Below are 21,451 nucleotides of genomic sequence, written 5' to 3' on the forward strand. Positions count from 1 at the left end.
CAGTGAATTAAGTCGTGTCACTGAAGACACTGACAGATCACCCAAGACTGTGCCACTGAATGGTTGGAATTCTGTTGGTTAGTCTCAATTAAAATAAACCTAATTAATCAATAACTGAATGGTGAGTCCTATTGATTCAATGGATCAACTCTAATTAAGATTAACAATAGAATTTAGGCCCAGGTGAAATGGTTACACTTAGAGAGCTTGGCTTATGCAACCATGAAATGAATCTGTCCATTGCACAGTGACCAAAAAGGTTCAACTGCATGTTTAAGGGAATTTACACACAAGTATGAAACCAACAAGATTCTGGCCCATATGTTTGGGCTATTACTTTCATCAGTCCCAGCTAGTATGGCTAGTGACTAAGAAATATGGGAGTCCAGCACATTTCAACAACACCAGACTGTCTCCCCTTGATTTAAAGATAGTAATCTGTTGAGAAATACTTAAGTCAGAGATGGGAGATGTGCAGCCCTCCAAAATTTATACAGCTACAAATCCCTATAGCCAGGTACATAACAATGAAGGTGTCTTCTAGGACCTTCCCAACATAATAATAATAATAATAATTATTATTATTATTATTATTATTATTATTATTTGTATACCGCCCTCTGGCAAACCAATCCAGGCGGTTAACAACAGTAAAATATAAAATATGACAATTAAAAACACTTTATTCCTCCCCCCCTTAAGACAGTATTAAACAGTATAACATATTAAAACACAATGTCAATGCATAAAAACAACAATTAAAAACTAAAAACCCTGATATCCCTCTGTTGATCCTCGACCATCACTAAGATGGGGCCACGGGAGGAATGAGGGAATCAGGAACCTGGGCCGGGATGGTTAATCTGGAAAGGCCTGCCGGAAGAAACATCTGGCTGTCATGAGGTTAGAAACAGTGGAAGGTTTGGGGGCCACATTAGGAAACCTTGGAAGTCTGCATTCCTCGACATGCTTCCTGGGGGGGGGGGGGGGGGGAATTGCCACCAAGTATCTTCAAGTGAGGTTGTGTGGAAATTCTTGACATATATTTAGACACCCGTGGGCCATTTTAAGTCCAGGAGAAATCCTTTATAACAACAGGAAGTCACTTCCTTTTCTGTTTTATAAAATGCCTTTCCTGACCTAAAATGGCTTGAGGGCCAAGTAAATTAGATGAAAATCCCCCAAACACTACTAGAGTGCATTTGGGAGCATCTTTCACCCGGGGGACACTGGAGGTGACAACAACGGCCCTGAAGACCACATGTGGCTGACAGGTAGATTTTGCAAACCTCTAGGCTATTGGAAAAGTGAGAAATCCTTCCACTGTTCCCTTCTCTTGACTGGCCCTAAATCGTTTTGTTTGCTGGCCCAAGTATAAGACAAGTGGAGTTTAAAGGAAGTAAAATGGGGCATAGTTCTACCTGGGTAGAACTTTCCTCCCTTTCTCCAGACATTACAGAGAAAATATGGAACACTTCCCAGTATTTGTTGGAGGAAATATGAAAAGGCAAGCAATACTCACAAGTCTTGCTTCTAATTGTGTTATAGGACCAATATTAGAGCAGCAGTTGAGAATATTGCTAGATAGGAGTTCTTGGGTTATCTAAAAAGCAGTACAAAAATAGATCAGTTATTTGAGTCAGTGAGATGCTGATTAAACAGCCACAGCTACTGGTATTGGAAGAACTATGGTATATTGCAATGCAAGCCACACTTTTTAAAATATATATACTGTATAACCATAATGACAAATGGGTATTTTTTTTGTGGAAGAAACATAGGCCATGGTTTAATTTAATAAGTACAATGATATATGTTGTTCTTTACTTTCTGAAATAGCTAAACCAAAACACTTAATTATCCAAAGTGGTATCTCAAAGCATCTTTGAGACTATCGTAAGTGAAAAAAGAAATTGGTAGCCTAATCTTTTGTAGACTTCAGTCTACTTCCTGAAGTGTTTACAAAAAGCTCATGCTACCACTTCTTTTTTTGTTAGTCTCAAAGATGCTATGAGATCCCTTTGTATGCCTATCCAGATGTGGGCGGGGCTGGCATTGCAGGTTCCATCTTGCAAGGAAGCAGACTCCTCCCCTTATGGTCTCCCCCACATGCACAACAAACTTAGTCATGTGTGGCACAACGGTACCTTTAATAAGAAAATAGCTTGGTGCCCAGTAAATAATAACTCAAAACATAAAGTCCAGTCTTTAAGTCAGCCTTCTCAACTTCCCACCGAGGCAGGGCTCGTCTCCCAAAGCTTCCCTTTTGGACTCCACCAATCATCCTCCAAGACTTGAAGATCTCTGGTTGTCCACTCCCCAGAGTCAGCAAAAGTCCAGGCTCCCTCCTCTCGAGGGTTCTGCCGCCTCTCCTCCTCTCGGGGCCTCTGCCCTTGCCGATGGGCCCTTCTTGGAAGAGGCACCTGAACTCCATCCCTCTCTAGACTCCTTAAACCCTGTTCTTGCCCGACCAGCTCTTCCGCTCCCCGCACACCTCAGCCCTTCTCCTTTTATAACCCTTCCAGCTCCTCCTCCTTCCCCTCAACCTCCACCACCTGGCTGCCCTTAGCCCCCTCAGCTCTCTCCACCTGGGTGAGTACCTCACTACACCAGACTAACATGGCTGTGTATTTGAATTCTACTTAATTATTTGTAAATGATGGCCAAGAATTTACAGTACAGTTTACATTCAGTAAGTTTACAAATCTACAGCTATGTTGCAGGAGTGCCATGAAACACTTGTTAGTGAATTGTGAAGATGTGTACTGGGCATTGGCAAGAGTATGGCAATGTGCATTGGTGACAACAAATGTAACATTGGCTTTTTCTGATGTGAAGTGGCACTTCTGATGCACATCAGGCAATCCTATTATGCTCAGATGCTTCTTTGCCAGTGTCCAGATGTGCATCAGGGGATTCCTCAGAGTGCATTGGTGCAACAGAGGCCTTTACATTGTAATGTCACACCAGTTGATAGATGAATATGGATATTGTGATATTTTGTTGTTAACTGCCCTCGAATTGACTTCAACTCATGGCGACCCTATGGATGAGACATCTCCAAGACCTCCTGTCCTCAGTTCAGTTTTGCACATGCATAAGACCATTTTTGAAGATGTAAATACCAAACAGTATGCTTTCTATTTTGTTCTTTTTAACGAAATTGTGCTTCAGGCAAAACATGTGAGGGGATATTTTGAGAAGCCAGCAATGTGAATTGCAGAAAGACTGGCCGTATTTTGCAGAAGGAAACTACATATCTCTGGTTGAACCACAAAGCTATAGATAGGAGAGGCTGATGTTCCATGACATGGTATGAAAGAATGACTGCAAAGCAGCAAAACTTCACATTCCCTTAAGTATACAGAAAGACAACTGGGAAAACATCTAACTGACAGGATATCCCTAGGTAGAACAATCCTTCAAAGCAATATTTTTTTAAAAAAACACACAAAATCTTGACCTTTTGCAGGCTGGAACAGATTTTTTTTAAAAAAAATCTATATGACTTTTCCCACAGTGGTCAGCATAAAGTTCACCTGTTCTATGGACTAACATTTTGATGATGTGATAATTCCTAAGGGAAACACAGCTTGGTTTTTGGTTTTTGAAACATTTTGTTTTTTTAAAGACTATCTGAAAGACCATATCTGTGAAGCTGTCCAAATTTTAAGATCTTTGGGGCAAAAAAATTTTCTCAGTCCTGCCACCATTGCAAGCATGTTTGGTAAGGACATGGGAGACAGGGCCTTCTCAGTGGCTGCTCCCACACTGTGGCACTTATGCCCAAGAGAGTTTAAATACCCCCTGCTCTCTTTTCACCAGCAGGCCAACCATCCTTCTTTTTGCATGTCCATTGTTCCTGATTATTTTAACATGTGCTTTTAAATTATTTTAAAGTATGTTTGAAATTTGTTTCTAAAATATTTTTATTTGTGTATATTTTTAACCTTTTTTTTAAATCCATAACCACAGAGGCCCCAGTGGGCTGAAAACATATCTTCCAACTGTTCTCATTTCACAGAGACAGTCTCCATCTTCTGTCATCCTACTTTTTCAACTGCTTTAAAAATGTCCCAGTTTCTTTCTCCTCCTCCTTCTTTCCCTTATTGTCCTCAGCTTCCTTCAATTGCTGCAAAGTGCAAAAGTTGTTCAAATGAGGAGAGAGGAAAGGGTAGAATCTTATTATTTCCTGTGGACATAGGTAAAAGCAAACTGCTGCAGTCTCTCCTGGCTTATATGTTTTTCCTAATTAATAACTTTTTGCCATCTTGATCACACTCTGATGTTGCGTGGCCAAATATGTCCTGGTTTTTTGTGTGTGAAATATTGGTATGCATTAAATGAATAAGGCTCCTTTCTTTTCCTCTCTCCTGTCTCAGGTGAAGGAGGACTGGAAGTATGTTGCAATGGTTATCGACAGAATCTTCCTCTGGATGTTCATCATAGTCTGCTTGCTGGGGACTGTGGGCCTTTTCCTTCCACCTTGGCTGGCAGGGATGATCTAGGGACAAAGCAACTCTGAAAAGGAACCAGTTGCATCTCATTCAACCAATTTCAGTCCACCTGGGAAGAGGCCAAGCTGAACACTGGAGACAGCTGCTATGAATAACTAACCATAACATCTGCGCATGAACTGTTCCTGGAAGCTCTGGGGAGGCCTTCCAAGGTTTCATCACCTGCCTAAGCCATCTTCATCTTCTGTATCTCTTGGGGTGGGCGGGAGGGTGGGAAGGGAGGGGCTGGTTAACTAAAGTTTTTCTATAGCATGGTGGCATCCATTGTCATATATACTCCTAAGAACACAGCTGTGTTCCCTTAAAATGGTAGTACCAATAGGGGCACTATCATACAGACTCAGTCCCTAGCAAGTCAGCTGAGGAGATAAACGCCAGTTTGGTATTGAGTTGAAGGTTGTCAAAAGCAAACCAGTCTGCATTAAGCACCTTAGACTGACACGCATTTCCATAATAGGTCAGGTACAATGAAGGCTGTGATGGTGGCTTTTTGTTGTAGGAAGAACATCTAGGTGGAAATAGAAAAATCCCAAATTTGAAAGCAAATTTCCCTGATCCTCAGAGTGCTGTTTCATAAAGTAATTTAGCAAACATCAGAAAAGACCTGCTGTGTGTCTGGCCACTGTGGACTTTACAGATTGACTGACTAATCCAAGAACTGGAACATATCATCAGAGGAGTTACATGGTCTGTGCTATACCATCTCAGGCTGCAGCAGGATCACCTTTCAATATTCCTAGAAAAGACAAAATGAACATGCCAGGAAAAAGGCAAGGCTAGAAGTTGCTCTCCCTGACTTGCTAGTCAAGGGGGATTGCTTGTGTTGAAAGAATACAAGCTTTGGACATGAGATCCTTCACTTGTAGTCTTAACATGGGACAGCCTAGCAGATATTTGCCAGGTGATACATCAGATAGTGTGAATCAGCTTTGTGGCTGTTGATCTGCCCTAAGTGAGAAGAGGTCAGCTGCTCTCTACAGCCACAGAAATGTACAGTGTTTCCATTTCTGGCACTCTTGGTGGACTTGAAAAGCTATAGGGCACTTTTCAACATCATGCCAATAATGGAAGAACCCCTTTTCCTTACTCTCTTGTATTACATCCAAAGTACAGTAAATAGAAGTAGTGCTCCCTAATTTTATTTACATAAAGACTTGGATAAACCAAAAGGTTCATAAAAATTCCTTTTACTGGACCAATAAGAAGTTTCAAATCCAAGTTTCAGAAAGCTTCTGGAAGCAAGTTACTAGTCCTGGTGGTTACATATTGTCCCACAGGTCAGAGGCTATGTGCCTCTCAATCCCAGTTTATGGGGAACATAAGCAAGAGGCTTTTATTATTGCTCTCATGTCTTGCCTGTGGGTTTCTCATACAAAATGATTGGCCACTGTAGGAGGAAAATGCTGGACTTTGGCCTGATCCATCACAGCATTTATTTTCTTACCTGCACCAAACTGTTCTTTATGAAGTAATGGCCAACAAAGCACCCTTTGTGGCAAGAAACAATGAAAATTTGTCAATACTGTGGATCCAATAAAGGCATCACATCCAACACTTTGCATTTAACTTATACTGTACCCTGTTCTTCATTTTTGTTTTCAAAATATCAGATTTAGTTTGCATAACAAGGATGTAAAAATACTCAAAAATGGTTTTAAAAAACATGTTGAAATATTTTGATGAGAAGAGTCATGGATTGATGAGAATCTGTAATTCAGGACTTAATCTATGCAAAATTTGTACTTGGTTGTTTTGCCCAGGAAACATTTTCAGTGCAGGAAATAATATTTCTGTACAGAAACAACATTTTATAGACCACTTCAGAGAAAATGTTGCCTCCTGATGTGCAAATTTTACATAAAATAAGTCCCTAACTGAATAGTCTTCAAGGATTGTGCAGTTTTCAAAGACATTCTCCCAGTTGGAATGAAACTGCTAACACTACTTATTTCTCCCTTTCAGAAGAAAATTTGTGAAAATTACATATTGCATTACATATCTCAGTTATAGAATTTACATTTTTTTAGATGAACAATGTAGATATTTAATTTCCAGTCCAACCTAAATACAGTCAGAAAATAAGGGAGAATGTTATCTACTGGAGACTATATAGCTATGAAGCTGCAGGTTCAGCTCTTGGATCAAGCTGTGTTTGATGAGTGGACCATGTAGCCCATCTCCACTGTTGGTACTATCAGTTCTCTCATTTATGGCTTGATTCTCTTTGCTAGAAATCTGTATGGATCCTACACTTTTAGGCTGGGCATCTTTTATGCCTGCTCAGATATTTTCTTGAGGGTATGAACTCAGGTTAACTCTTAGGTTGGAATGTCATAAGCAAGTGAAAAGGAGACCCTTTGGAAAAGGGGAAAACAGAAATATGAGGATGACTCCTCCAGACATTTATTCCCCATCACTCTGGGCCTAACCTTTCTCAATTCAAAGAAGCAGTTGTTGAAGCTTCATGAACAGACTTGAAATAAAGGATTTCTGAGTAACTATGGTCTCGCACTATTGTTTTTCTATTTTTCCTGAAGACAAATCCCAAGTAAGGTTGTGTCAGAGCACTGTTCTAAGCATGATGAGTTTTGAAGAAAAGCAGGAAAAAGAAGGAATACAGCTTATTTAGCATTGATGGGATCAGGGGATAACATATTGGCTTAAACAAGGAATAGATTTATGCCTCATCTTTGGATCAAGGTATTGCCTTTATGAATTGCTTCAGGAGAAATGATTTCTGAACCAGATCATAAATATATGCCCTGCAAATTTAATGTCCTCTTTAAACAAATGACCTTTAGATTTTCAGGAGACTTATAATTTTTCAGTAGGAAAAACTCACTTTTTTATTTCCTTTTCCAGAGTCTATGGTTGTTGCATAGCCTATATGTAGGACAAATTCGAGACCAAACTGTAGGACAACTGCAGGACAAAACTCAGCCCAAAATGTAGGACATTTAAGGTCCACCATTTTTCTTCAATGTCCTACATTTTGGGCTGAGTTTTGTCCTGTAGTTGTCCTACAGTTTGGTCTCAAATTTGTTCCACATTTTGTCCCTGGTAAAAGTGGACAATTATGGCAAGCCTATATAGGTCAAAAGAAAATGTAGCTTCCATCTTATTACATGGCACACTGACTGACACAGGGCACAACTGACACATCCGTGTCAAAATAAATGGAAGCTTCATTTTAGATGACTTTGGGACTTTCTGATAATGATAGAGTCCATGGTCTGAATTTCATTGGTTAATCCCAGTTATTATACATCTGTCAAATGATGTATCACCAAGTGAGTAAATATCATTGATTCAACTGATCTACTCTAGTTTGATCCAAGAACAGATTTAAGCTGAGTAGGAATCATGAAGCCTGTTAGGTACTGTTGGGTTGCAGCTCCTATCAGTCCTAGCCAGCATAATCAGTGGTGAAAATTACTGAGACTTGTAATTCAGCAGCATCTGGAAGGCCACCTAATTCCCATATCTGGTTTAGACATATATGCCTACCATATCATTTCAGTAAAAAGATGCCATGCCTCAGAGTTGTTGAAAACATGGAATAGTAGTCCAAATAAAGATCCAGGGCTAAAACTCCCAGAGCTTTGAATTACAGTTGTCCAATTCCTTCAGACAGCTTTATAACTAAGAGCCATGTTGGCTGGAGGATTTGGAGTGTGGCAGCCCAAAAAATGTTGTGGTGACTGGGGAATTCTGAAAGTTGTATTCAAAAAAGTAACTTTTCTGGACCCTTCTCTTTTGCCTCACCTCACCTCCTCTCAAACACTGCCACAAGCCTTGGTTTAACTATATCATGTCTGCTATCCCCATCTGCAAATAATACTGTAATTGGGGAGCTATCCTATGCAAAAAACATTGTGTATGGTTGTTTTGTTGTCTGCACAGGAAACAATCTTTTATGTACAGAAAATGATGTTTTTGTGCAGAAATATCCGCTGGCATTCTGTATTGCAGGTATGGATTTGTAGCCTAGAGTTATGGATCTGTAACTACTTCATATTCAATAAGGCTATATAGCTTTACTATAAGTCTATGTAAATGCCCCATAGCCCACCTTAACAGCCAGCAGCTGCACTGGGTAAAGGAGGTCTGTTCAGCTGCTGATTGGGTAGAGGATGTTCCAGTCTTCCTCCCACCAGCAATTGAGGCTGCAACTATCAGGAGGAGGATTCCTGTCACAGTTTTGTCACAGCATCATTCACTGCTATGAGGGGGCTGGAAACATCCTCCTCCTTGTACCCCAATCAGTAGCTGAATAGACCTCTTTCATCTGATGTGGCTGCTAGCTGTTAAGGTAAATTGGGGGGGGGGGTCAGATCAGGAGATGTTACTTCATTATTCGCACATAATTAAGTAGCCAGTGTAGAATATTGGTGAATATTTTCTGCATGGAAAAAGCTGTTGTCTATGCAGGAAATGATGTTTTCTGTACAAATAATAATCATAAGTGATTCTCCAAATTGTGAACTGTTTTTGAAGACTTTCTCTTCAGTGGAAGATAATTATCAAAATTATGCATTGCTTCATTCAAGAAGAAACTTTGGCCTAGTACAGACTGCCGGAAAGCGGCAGTTTGGGACCGATTTTGGGGCTCGGGAGTGAGGAGCGTCTGCACACTCCCGAGCCCTACCACACTCTGCTGATGCCATCATGGTTCGGCCCCATCCACATAGGGGCCACCATGATGATGCAGGTATGGCACAGCATCCAAACGTCACCATGCCCTGTTTGTGTCATTGGTGCGTGTGAGTATGCCAATGGCACAACAATGGTGCCCAGTACACGGACTAAAAAGAACCCACTTTCAGTGTGTTCTTTTTAGTCATGAAGGAAGCCGTGCTGTTTGGTTGGTGTTGGGTTGCCATAATTGTCCACTATTACCAGGGACAAAATGTAGGACAAATTCGAGACCAAACTGCAGGACAACTGCAGGACAAAACTCAGCCCAAAATGTAGGACATTTAAGGTCCTCCATTTTTCTCAAATTTTTCTTATTTTTCAGCCTACTTGCAGCATAAAAACGGGAGACTATTGTCGAGCCCCATAGTTAAGAATTACATCCCTAACATCCAGATGAGGGGTGCAATGTAATCCCCCAGTTTGACCCAATGGCCACAGCAAAACCATGTCTGACAAATGGATGATACAAGGGTGTAGGTCCTGAAAATTAGCCCCCAACACTGTCCTGTTGTGACTACAAAAACTGGGAGATGGGAAGAGAAGAGCCATCAAGAGGTTGGGGCAAACTTGCTTTCTTCTGATTCAGAGGTAGCTCCTGAACTAATAGATTCATATTAGAAGAAAGGAAATTTGGACTGGTGTTAAGAACTGTTCAACAGTGGAATGGAAAGGGAGGAACTCTCCCTTATCAGAGAGACACTTTGGGGAGTCATTGCCACAGCTTTGGATTATTGAAGGGAAGGGGGTTGCACTGGGATCGCATCCAGTTCTACCGCTAGTGTTCTGTATTGCAGTTACAGATTCATAATGTAGAGTTGTGGATCTATAACTGCGCTGTATTCATTAACACTACATAGTCATGTATGATCTCCAAGGAATAGTGGTATAAAAATAAAATTAATAATAATAATGTTCATGACACTACTGCTATGATCATAAATGCTTTCCCAAACCTAGTTTACCAGACAGCTGCTGCATTGAGAGATGGAGGTCTGTTCAGCTGACAGAGGAGGATAATGCCCTTTGCCGCCAGCATGCAAGGCTGCAACTATCAGAAGCAGGACCTCTGTTGTAATTTATTGTTGTAGCCTTGCTCATAATCTCCAGCTGCACAGAATTCCAGCTCTCAGTGAGGCTGATGCATGACAAAATAAGTTTGGGTGGGTCAGGCCAGGAGACATTACTTAGTTATGTATACATAACTGAATTATGCATGCATAATTGAATTATGCATACCTTAGCTAAGTGAATACTTTCAATTTGATACAATGGCTGAGATCCTACAGCAGTGCTGAACAGTGCAAATCTCCAAATGTAGAGTTACACCTTGATTAGGCTACACAATTCTTACACTTAATGGCAATGTTACCCAACTGAACAAAGACACCAGATATGCAGCCAAATACACAATAAAATTTGCATAGACATTTGTGTGCAGTGTGTACATATGCAGAATGGCATTGCATGCACAACTCCTCTTTTGAACCCTTGAAATGAATGCAGGGCTTCTTCACTGGGCAAAAAAATGACCAGTCACTTTGGAAAGGGAACTTTCCAATGTTACCAACAGGATTCTGACCCAAATGTTGTTCAGACCTGCCCTGTCAAAATCTTTCAATAGACATGATTGTCAATTGGGCACTCCCTCCCAAGTTGCTGAGGAACCTACAGGGCAACTTCTTTCATGGGCAGAGACAGATTTGTTGCCATCTCCCTCAACCTCATAGATTGCCATTACACACCTCTCTAAAACGTGCCTTACACCGGCATAACAAACTATTAAACACTAGACTAATTTCCCCAGTGCTCTGGCCTTTATATACCCTTCCTCGCTGCTCTGTAATCATCTGCAACCTTCCATTTGAAGCTGCATTTTCAGTTTCAACAGCCATCTATAGATGGCTTCAATCTCAGCCGTGCATCCCATTGTTTCTTCCATTAGTTGATAAGATGGAATCATTAGTGTCTAATTAAAACAGACCCTTTAACCTAGGCATATCTTCAGGTTGAAAAACACACACATTCAAGAGCAGAGGCTGTATTCATTTGAGGGAAGATAATGAAGCCCAAAGTTTTAAATCTTTAGGGGTTGGTGAGGGGAAATGCCATTACAAGCTCTTAATGGTATGCACCAGGATTCAGAATGAAGCTTTTTTTGCTTATGGGTCAAGAAACAGAGCGTAAATAATCGCCAATGAAGAAAAGCTGTATCAGCTGTCCAAGTCTGAGAGTGGAGGGCAGCTTTTGTTTCTGGAATGAAATAAAATGCACCTGCTCCCCTTACCCACCCTCCCTTACATTGGTGTGGGGGCTTGTTCAGCTGGAAGGTTGCATCCCCCTTCTCACCATCCATAGGAAGCATGCCAGCAGCAGACTGCTGACCAAAGTGTTTGGGCCAAAATGCCAGGCACACTTTATGCACATAATCTACTCTGCCCAGGAGTGTAACTGCAGGAGTGGCAAAATGAAGGCATTGCATATATAAAGTGTAGGTGTAAAACCTTTCTGTTTTTCCCTTCTAAACTTCCAACTACCTTTGATTTTCAAGAAAATATAACCCCTCTCCTCACAATCTTATTTACAGTTATGCAGCCCAAGGTGCAGGGGACCCAAAATTCCACCCTAGACCCACAGGAGTTGTCTGTCCCTGCCTTAAAACTACAGTCTAATTTATTTTACTCCCCTTTCTCCTCCTTTTTCTTTCAGTTTTCCAGTCTCTTTCTTCCACCCAATTTGTGTGTGTATATGTGCCTTCAAGTCATCTGCTGGCAATCTCATGAATTTCATAGGGTTTTCTTAGGCATGGAATACTCAGAGGTGGTTTTGCCAGTTCCTCCCTCTGAAATATAGCCTATACACCTGATATTCCTTGGCACTCTACAAGTACTAGCCAGAGCTGACCCTGCTTAGCTTCCATGATCAGATGGGATCTGGTGCATGAGATTTATCTCTGACAGCCACTTTTCTGTGTCCACTGAACCTTGGGCAGTTTGGAGTTCTACCCCTAGCAATGGGGGGAAGGATAGAAAAAAAGGTCATTACCCTCCAAAGTAAGAATCCTGTGGGGCTCCCTTCATGAAATTTTACTTCAGTCCCTGCATTTCTGTCATTGCAATAACTTTGAAAACTTTAGTTGAGCATTTATATGCAATATAGTTTAGAGAAAAGTGCAAAGCAACCAAGGGAATGTGAACACAACAAATAGAAGCTTCCTAGGCACGAACAATTTTAAACATCTTACTCTCTGCTGCTGCCTGCACTGCAAAAATAATGTATTTTGACACTGCATTTACTGTCATGGCAGCATGCTATGGCATTCTGGAATTTGTAGTTTGTTATGGCACCACAGCTCTCTGACAAAGAAAGATAAATATATCACAAAACTACATATCTCAGAGTTCCATAGCAGTGAGCCATGGCAGGTAAAGTAGCATCAAACTGTGTTATTTCTGCAGTGCAGATGCAACATCTGACATGCTACAGATTTGAAATGGAGGGAAATTTCATTGAGGAGCAGAATTCTTATTGCCTTCATTTTGCCCACCCAAACCCTATAGCTACAAGTTACAACCCTGTAGACTATAGCCCATTCAATGCAAACCTCAATCTGCTGGTCACCACATACAAGCTATCACAAAGAGGCACCCAGTTACATTTGGAGAAGCAGCAGAGAGGGAAAAGGGATAGCAACATAAACTGTATCCGTCAGGATAGAAAGTTGCCTTGCTCTGGCTCCTGAGTAGTTCAGGATCTTAGACAGAACCCTGCCAGGGAGTTGTGAATGAATAAGCAGCTTAGTTAGAGCTCTATGCAACGAAACCTGTCCTAATCCCCACAATCTCTACTTATCGGGCAGCAGTCACTGCAATTGGTGGTGGTGGTGGGGGGGGGGTCTGTTGCTAATCTGCCTGCACACTTCTATACCTGTTGGGAGAAGAATGGGTCACATATGCACACTTTGATTTTCTTTGTTTGTTTCTGCATGATATAACCTTTAGGAACCTATCTTCCATCAGCTTTGCCCAGAACAGAAGCACTCCAACCAAGGTGGTCCGTAGATCTAGTGATAGGGACTGAACTTGATTCCTGACTGAGGGATAGGCTGGGTAGAATTTGTTTGGAGGACCAGTTCTACCTTTAACTGTGAAAGGATGCTGGATCCCATCAGGAAAAAGCCTGGGATGCTTCTTTGCTTGCACCATCTACTGCATCAATTACCACCCGTAAAGCTTATTTTATAGCAATAATGTGTCTCAGCATTCAGCATCAAATAATCAGTGGAGAGGCCTGGAACAAAACACAGTTCTGGAAGAACTGTGCGACTAGCGCCTCGCGGCGCCACTTCCGGGGCCCAGAAAGAAGCGCCATTTCCACTGCGGTTCCCAGTCACAGCAACCGCCGGCGGTGGCAGATTGCCCGTTTTGGGCGGTCTGTAATGTGCCAAAGACGTGAAACAATTACTAAGAAAAATCAAAGACAAAACTACTAAGGCAAGATTACCGTTGAACATTAAGAAAGCAAAAATAATGAATGCAGAGGAGTCGCGTATGTTCAAAGCAGAAAATGAAGAAACTAAAATAGTTTAAAAATTCCCATACATTGGATCAATTCTTGATCAGAATAGAGATTGTAGTCAGGAAATCAGAGGAAGACTAGGACTGGGAAGGGCAGCTGTGAAAGACATCCTGAAGTGCAAAGATATACACCTAAACACTCAAGTAAGGATTGTCCATCCCATCGTATTTCCCATCACTATGTATGGGTGTGAGAGCTGGGTAGTGAAGAAATCTGATAACAAAAAATTAAATTCATTTGAGATGTGGTGCTTAAAAAGAGTTCTGCAGATACGATGGATGGCTAAAAAGGCAAACACATGAGTCCTGAACAAATCAAGCCTGAACTTAGAAGCCAAGATAACTAAACTGAGGCTGTTGTAATTCAGCCACATCATGCAAAGGCTTGTAATTCAGCCACATCATGCGAAGGCATGACAGATTGCTCCAATAGAGTGGCATCCTGGCACCCCTTTCTCTGCCAGATTGGGGCCACAGCAACCACACGCTGTGGTGCAGCACATCTAAACAATGCACAAAAAAAGTGGTGTGTGCTGTGCAGTTGGGCAAGCAGTGTGATGCCAATGTACGGGGCGGAGTCAGGGTAGGGAGCAGGTGGTCACCATGCCCCCACTCCACCCCAATGCTGGTATTTCTTGCCAGTGTGTAGAGGCCCTTAGTGGAAAAGACAATAATGATTAATAAGGTAGAAAGCAGTAGGAATGGAAGAAAACATCAAACCAGCTCCAAGCAGTCTTGGATGACACTGATTATCTCGATCCATTTCAAACTGGCTTCAGGTCGGGATATGGAGACTGCCCTGGTCACCTTGGTCGATGATCTCCGTCTGTGCATTGACAGGAGACGTGTGGACATCTCTTGGACATCTCACTGGCCTTCGATACCATAGACCATGGTATCCTTCTGGAACGCCTGAGAGAGTTGGGAATCACTGGCTCTGCTTTGCAGTGGCTACATTCCTACCTCTTGGGCATATTCCAGATGGTGATGCTGGGGAACAGCTGCTCCTCTATGAGAGAGCTGACATCTGGTGCCCCTCAGGGCGCCATTCTGTCCCCCATGCTGTTTAACATTTACATGAAGCCGCTGGGTGAGATCGTCCGCAGACATGGGGTGGGGTGTTAGTATGCTGATGACACCCAAATTTATTTATCTATGTCTCGGGCTCTTTCACTGACCAAGGAGGGCATCTTCCCCCCTGAATGACTGCCTGAAGTCCGTAATGGATTGGATGAGAGAAAATAGATTTAAGCTGAATCCAAATAAAACGGAGGTACTCGTGATAGGTAACCCCAATCCGGGTATGGAGATAAGTCACACATTCCCTGAAAGACAGTGTCCACAGCTTGGGGTGCTCCTGGATTTGTCGCTTCAACTGCCTTCTCAGATTGATGCAACATCCAGGAGTGCCTGTTATCAGCTTCGGCTGATACGCCAGTTGCGCCCCTACCTGGAGCAGCAGGACCTAGAAACGGTCATACATGCTCTAGTAACCTCTCATCTTGATTTCTGCAATACACTCTACATGGGGCAACCTTTGTGCCTCATCCAGAAGCTCCAATTGATACAAAATATGGCAACCAGACTGGTTGCCGGAAAATCCAAGTTCGACCATATTACACCTATTTTAAAATCACTACATTGGCTGCCTATTAGCTTCCTTGCACAGTACAAGATGTTGGTTATCACGTATAAAGACCTACATGGCCTGGGTCCAGTCTACCTGAAGGAAAGCCTCCTCCCATACAATCCTTCCCACACACTCCGATCCTTTGGGAAAAACCTCTTACGATCTAGAAAGACCAGACTGGTGGTGACCTCCTGGAGGTCCTTCTCTGTCACCGCTCCAAAAACATGGAATGACCTGCCAGAAGAGATTTGCCAGTTATCCTCACTCTAAGCTTTTAAAAAGGCGACAAAAACCTTTCTCTTCCGACAGGCCTTCCCCAATTGATAACATCCAGAACCAACTGAATCCCCCTCCTTTTATTATTTTTCTTGTTTGTGGTTTGTTTGTTTTGTTAATTTTGATGTATTGTTATATACTTTTTAACCATCTTTTACTGTTTAATTTTATAGTTGGGAGGGAGAGTTGGGTCGGGGTCTTGTGGGGCTTGTTGTTTTTATTGTTGTATATTGTATTAACTTTGCTGTTACCCACCTCAGTCCTCAAAGTGGAAGAGGCGGGATATAAATAAATAAATAAATAAATTATTATTATTATTATTATTATTATTATTATTATTATTATTATTGACTTAATCAAGGAAGCCACAGCCCTGAGTCTGGAGGACCTAAGCAGAGATGCTGAGGACAAAGTGTCTTGGAGGTGTTTATTCACAGGATTGCTATGAGTTGAGGTCAACTTTTAGACAGTTAAGAACAGCAAAGTATGCAACCTAGTTCAGAAACAATTCACTTTTTGGCCATCAAAATGGTGGTCTCGTAAATCTGGAGAAGCTAAGGAAAGAGTTGTAGGGGGAGCAGTTCTTGTAGTTCCTGGGAACATGTTGCCCACCATTGGTCTAATCTATGGCTTTTTATAACAAAAAAAAAAGGGGGGACCAAATTGGTTTCTATTTGCAGCAGCATCTATTTCAAGAATGACAGCTCATTTTTTAAAAAAGGGTTAAGTCAGGTTGAAATACAAATCGGTGTTAACATTACCATGCATACAGCAGCGTTGGAGGCACTGGAAGACTGGTTCCAAAGATTGAAAGATCCTCCACCCCAATTAGTGGAACAAAAGGGATGGATATACCTCTGTCCCCTTTATATCTGATTTAACCAACAATTTGAAAGGAAGGGTAAAAATAATTAAACTTGGGGGAAATATAGCATTGCTAGAATCCTGTTGGTTAGTTCCAACTAGAAGTGACCCATTCACTCACTTGTTGGAAACATATTCAGGGTCTGTCGTGTTGGCCATAAAACAAAATAAAACCAAAACCAAAATTCACAAAAGAGGTCAAAATTCAGCCAATTATAGTGGAAAAGAAAAAGCTTTTACTTATAAAGCATCAAAAGGTTTTTCTAGCTGTAAAAGTACAGAGACTTCTTGAGATGCTGAATGTTTTCTGCCTAAGAAAGAGGCCTGTGAAGAGGGACATCCTTGATCTCAAGAGAAGTTACTTTACTGCTGCTAATGGACTTTAAATTTTACTGTCCTTTGTCTTGCTTCTTACATGGCCAGGAAGGGGACAGGTCTTTGCCTGCATGAGATCCCTTCAAACCAGCTCAGCTACAACAGAAACAAATAGAATCATAGAATTGTAGAGTTGGAAGAGACCACAAGGGCCATCCAGTCCAACACAATGCCATGCAGGAAATCTCAATCAAAGCATCCTCCACAGAGGGCCATACAGCCTCTGCTTAAAGACCTCCAAGGAAGGAGACTTCACTACACTCCGAGGGAGTGTATTCCACTGTCAAACAGCCCTTACTGTCAGAAAGTTCCTCCTAATGTTGAGGTGGAATCTCTTTTTCTGGAGCTTGCATCCATTGTTCCGGGTCCTAGTCTCTGGAGCAGCAGAAAACAAGCTTGCTCCCTCCTCAATATGACTGTCCTGGACTGCAGCCAGCACACAAAAACAACGCTGATAAGGATGGCTCAGCAAGGTAATTAGCAAGCAATTGGAAACAGTCCACAAACCTGCAAGCTTCCAAGAAAGGCAATTCACTGTTTTTTGGGGTACGAAAAAGGAATGTGGTTCCAGAAGTCTGGAGGAATTGAGAGCCACAAACCCAAACTTGGACTGGCATGCATGAATCTGAAGCCATACTTTTTTTTCAACTTTGCTCTATGGGATTGGGATCTACTGTCCATCGCTGCCTCCTTCCATTAGTTTTCCCAAAGTTAAGGTTTCTGCATTAGGAAAGGGAAGGGCATAGTAGAGGATGCTCCCAACAGTGTTATCATAACTGGGGTTAAAGACCTTTCTTAGTAGGAATGTAGCTGTCTCATTCACTGATGCTGATTGTAAGACAGTGAGCATCACTGCTCACAAACAGACATTTTGGGACTTGGTGCAGAGAAGAGAGGCTAGCATCCTGTTGGTGTTTTATGGACACATATTTACCTTATGCATGTGACTGTACTTTTTTGGCCATGGCATAGCATCTATATTCAGCTCACAGGTGTGTCAGCAGAGTTCTGCAAGTGTAACTATTGGACATGCAATTCATCGTTCTTGGATGGTATGCACCTATTTGTCAATACATTCAATGTGTCATTTGATTAATTGGGACCGTACAAGCAGCAAGCATGTTCACAGATCTGAAATTTGTATTCAGTGTAAACATGGGGTCGCATAACCCTTGCTTGACTACATGAGTGTAGACTTATCCTATGCAAGAACAACATAATCTCTCAATAAAATCCATTATCAGTAGCTATATTGGTCAAGGCTGATGAGAGTTGTAGGGGGGGGGGGGGACCCCACTAGAAACAACAACAAAATTTGGAGGGCCACAGGTCTCCGCTCCTCTGGCCTACACTGCCAGCCCATCACAGGTGCCATACGCTCCTTCAGTAATTGCTCAGCTTACTGACTTAATTACTTCCCCTGGCATTTAATTGCACTTCATTATGCGATGCAGGTCTGCCTACAGCCAGCATGTTCCTTCCCTGCAGAATGTTCTGTTACAGCTCTAACCATAACAACTTCAACTTGCTCTGTGATACGATTCAATATTTGGGTCACCTTCTGCAAATTTCTCATTAAGCGCTGGATTTCACATTTTAACTCTTCAAGCTGTGACTTTGAAAAGCTGAATGTTTAACCAATGTTCTCTTATGCACAGTCTCACGATTTCAGTAGCACCCTTAACCCTCCTGGTCCCAACAGCATGCAGATTTAGCCTACAATGCAAGGGAGTAACCCCCACTGAAAATAAAGGGACTTATTTCTAAGTAGGTACACACAGTTTTGCATGGTTTATTTGGGACAAAATGTGGCAATCATGCACTTTGCCAGGTGATTTCAGACAACACCTCCCAGCATTGTTCACAACTGGATATGCTGGCTATAGCTGCTGGGAAATGCAGTCACATCTGGAGGGTGGCATGATTCTCGCCCCCATTTTAGATCACTCAGGTTGGCTTCTTCCACACAAGTGTTAATAAGTTATTTTAAAATCAATGGGAATTATTTCTGAGCATGTTCATATCCCCATCTGAATTTGACAGGGAGAGTCCTGACTAATCCTTTGCCATCCTACTTTTTCAGTTGCTGTAAAAATGTCCCAGTTTCTTTCCTCCTTATCAGTTGCTGCAAATTGAGATCAAAGTGAGTGCAAAAATACTTTGTATTCAATTAATTCAGTGGCTGGAGGGAGCTGGATTCTTATTCTTCTCAATAAACTTGGGCAAATCAAACCGGCACAGCCTCTCCTGGCTTGTGCGATCTTCCCTATTATTAGCGTTTGTCAGCCTGAACACTCTGATGTTGCTTGGCCATACATGTTCTAGTTCTTGCCTGGGAAATGTTGACAGGTATACACACTTCAGAACATGGGTGAGACATCTATGGCCATCAGACATTACAGCCTTTCAAATGTGAAATAAGACATGGATTCCCTGCATTTTACAACAACTTCAGAGGCAGTTGCAATTCTTTAAACAAGGCTGGGTAATATGAGGCCCACAAATCCTGTACATCCCTAAGGACCTCTCCATAGGTAAAAAAAATATGGCTGAACAAGGAGGATTGTGTTCTGGAAGCTTCCCCTGTAAAGTTAGGTGCAGAGACTACTTTTGGGGCCTCTCTCTCTCTACGTCTAAATAGAATCATAGAATCATAGAGTTGGAAGAGACCGCACGGGCCATCCAGTCCAACCCCAATCTGCCATGCAGGAAATCCAAATCAAAGCATCCCCGACAGATGGCCATCCAGCCTCTGCTTAAAGACCGCCAAGGAGGGAGATTCCACTACATTCCAAGGGAGTGTGTTCCACTGTTGGACAGCCCTTACTGTCAGGACGTTCTTCCTAATGTTGAGGTGGAATCTCTTTTCCTGGAGCTTGCATCCATTGTTCCGGGTCCTGTTCTCTGGAGCAGCAGAAAACAAGCTTGCTCCCTCCTTAATAAGACATCCCTTCATATATTTAAACAGGGCTATCATATCACCCCTTAACCTTCTCTTCTCTAGGCTAAACATCCCCAGCTCCCTAAGGTGTTCTTCATAGGGCATGGTTTCCAGACCCGTCACCATTTTAGTCGCTTTCCTTTGGACATGCTCCAGTTTCTCCACATCCTTTTAAAATTGTAGTGCCCAGAACTGGACACAATATTCCAGGTGGGGCCTGACCAGAGCAGAATATAGTGGCACTATTACTTCCCTTGATCTAGACACTATACTTCTATTGATGCAGCCTAAAATTGCATTGACTTTTTTAGCTGCTGCGTCATACTGTTGACCCATGTTCAATTTGTGGTCTACTTGGACTCCCAGATCCCTTTCACATGTAGTCTTGGATGTAGTTCATCTGGTCCTGGAGACTTAAATTCATTTAGATTAACAAGGTATTCCTCTACTATTCCTTTACTTATTCTGTGCTGAAATTCCCCTATTCTGTCCTCTGCTCCATTATCCTCAGGTTGAGCACCCTTTGCCTTTTCTGAGAAGACTGAGGCAAAGAAGGTGTTGAGTAATTCTGCCTTTTCTCTGTCTTCTGTTATCATTTTGCCATCTTCTCCATGCAGTGGCCCTACTGTTTCCTTCTTCTTCCTTTTGCTGCGGACATATCCAAAAAAGCCCTTTTTATTGTTCTTAACCTCTCTAGCAAACCTGAGTTCATTCTGTGCTTTAGCTTTTCTGATCTTATTTTTACACATGCTTGCTATTTGTTTGAATTCCTCTTTGGTGATTTCCCCCGTTTCCCATTTCTTATACATATTCCATTTCAAACTTAGCTCAGTTGAAAGTTCCTTAGTCAACCATCCTGGTTTCTTGAGACATCTCCCATTTTTCTTTCTCACTGGAACTGTTTGAAATTGTGTCTTCAGTATCTCCCTTTCGAGAAAGTCCCATCCATCTTGAACTCCCTTATCTTTTAGTATTCCTGACCATGGGATCATCCCCAGTATTTCTCTAAGGCGCATTACACACCGCCATAAGGGACGTCCTTAGGACGTCCCATTTTGAAAAAGGGACATCTCTTCCAGACACCCCTTACCCTATCACGGACAGAGTCCGTGACAAATGGCGGCGGCCGTTCCACATGGCCGCCGCCATATTGACGTAGCGGACGCTATGCGTCCGCATGTCGCACCCCGGACGTAACACCGTGAGTGCGCGACTAGCGCCTCATGACGTCTTTTCCGGGGCCCAGGAAGGAGCGCAATTTCCGCGCTCCTTCCTCAGAGCGTCTGGGACCCGTACGGTTTGGCCGCTGTGGCTCCTGGACACTGCAAGCGGTGGCGGCGGGAGACCGCCGCAATCTGGCAGTATGTAACCCGCCTAAGTTTACTAAAATCCACTCTCCTAATTCTTTTTGTTTCCCTCCCCTCAAACTTCCAAATATCTGAGGTTTTCAAGAAGATGTAAATCCATCCCCAGTTTTGGAGAGGTACAACCCTAGGTATGTGCAGGAGGAGAAAAATCTAAGCCTAGACCCACTGGAGTCACCCTCACCTGCCTTAAAACAATAATCTAATTTATT

General features: G+C 42.3%; 1 protein-coding gene across 1 annotated transcript in view; it reads left to right on the plus strand.

Annotated features, from left to right (window-relative positions):
- Nucleotides 1-4,692, plus strand: part of CHRNA4 (cholinergic receptor nicotinic alpha 4 subunit) — a 117,041-nt gene extending 112,349 nt beyond the window's left edge. Inside the window, exon 6 of the mRNA XM_042466412.1 lies at nucleotides 4,383-4,692. Coding sequence (XP_042322346.1) covers nucleotides 4,383-4,508 — 126 coding nt within the window. The 3' untranslated portion in view covers nucleotides 4,509-4,692. The remainder of the gene's footprint in view (nucleotides 1-4,382) is intronic.
- The last annotated feature ends 16,759 nt before the right edge of the window (nucleotides 4,693-21,451 follow it).

This window comes from Sceloporus undulatus, chromosome 4 (assembly GCF_019175285.1).
Source record: "Sceloporus undulatus isolate JIND9_A2432 ecotype Alabama chromosome 4, SceUnd_v1.1, whole genome shotgun sequence".
Classification (NCBI taxonomy): Eukaryota; Metazoa; Chordata; class Lepidosauria; order Squamata; family Phrynosomatidae; genus Sceloporus; species Sceloporus undulatus.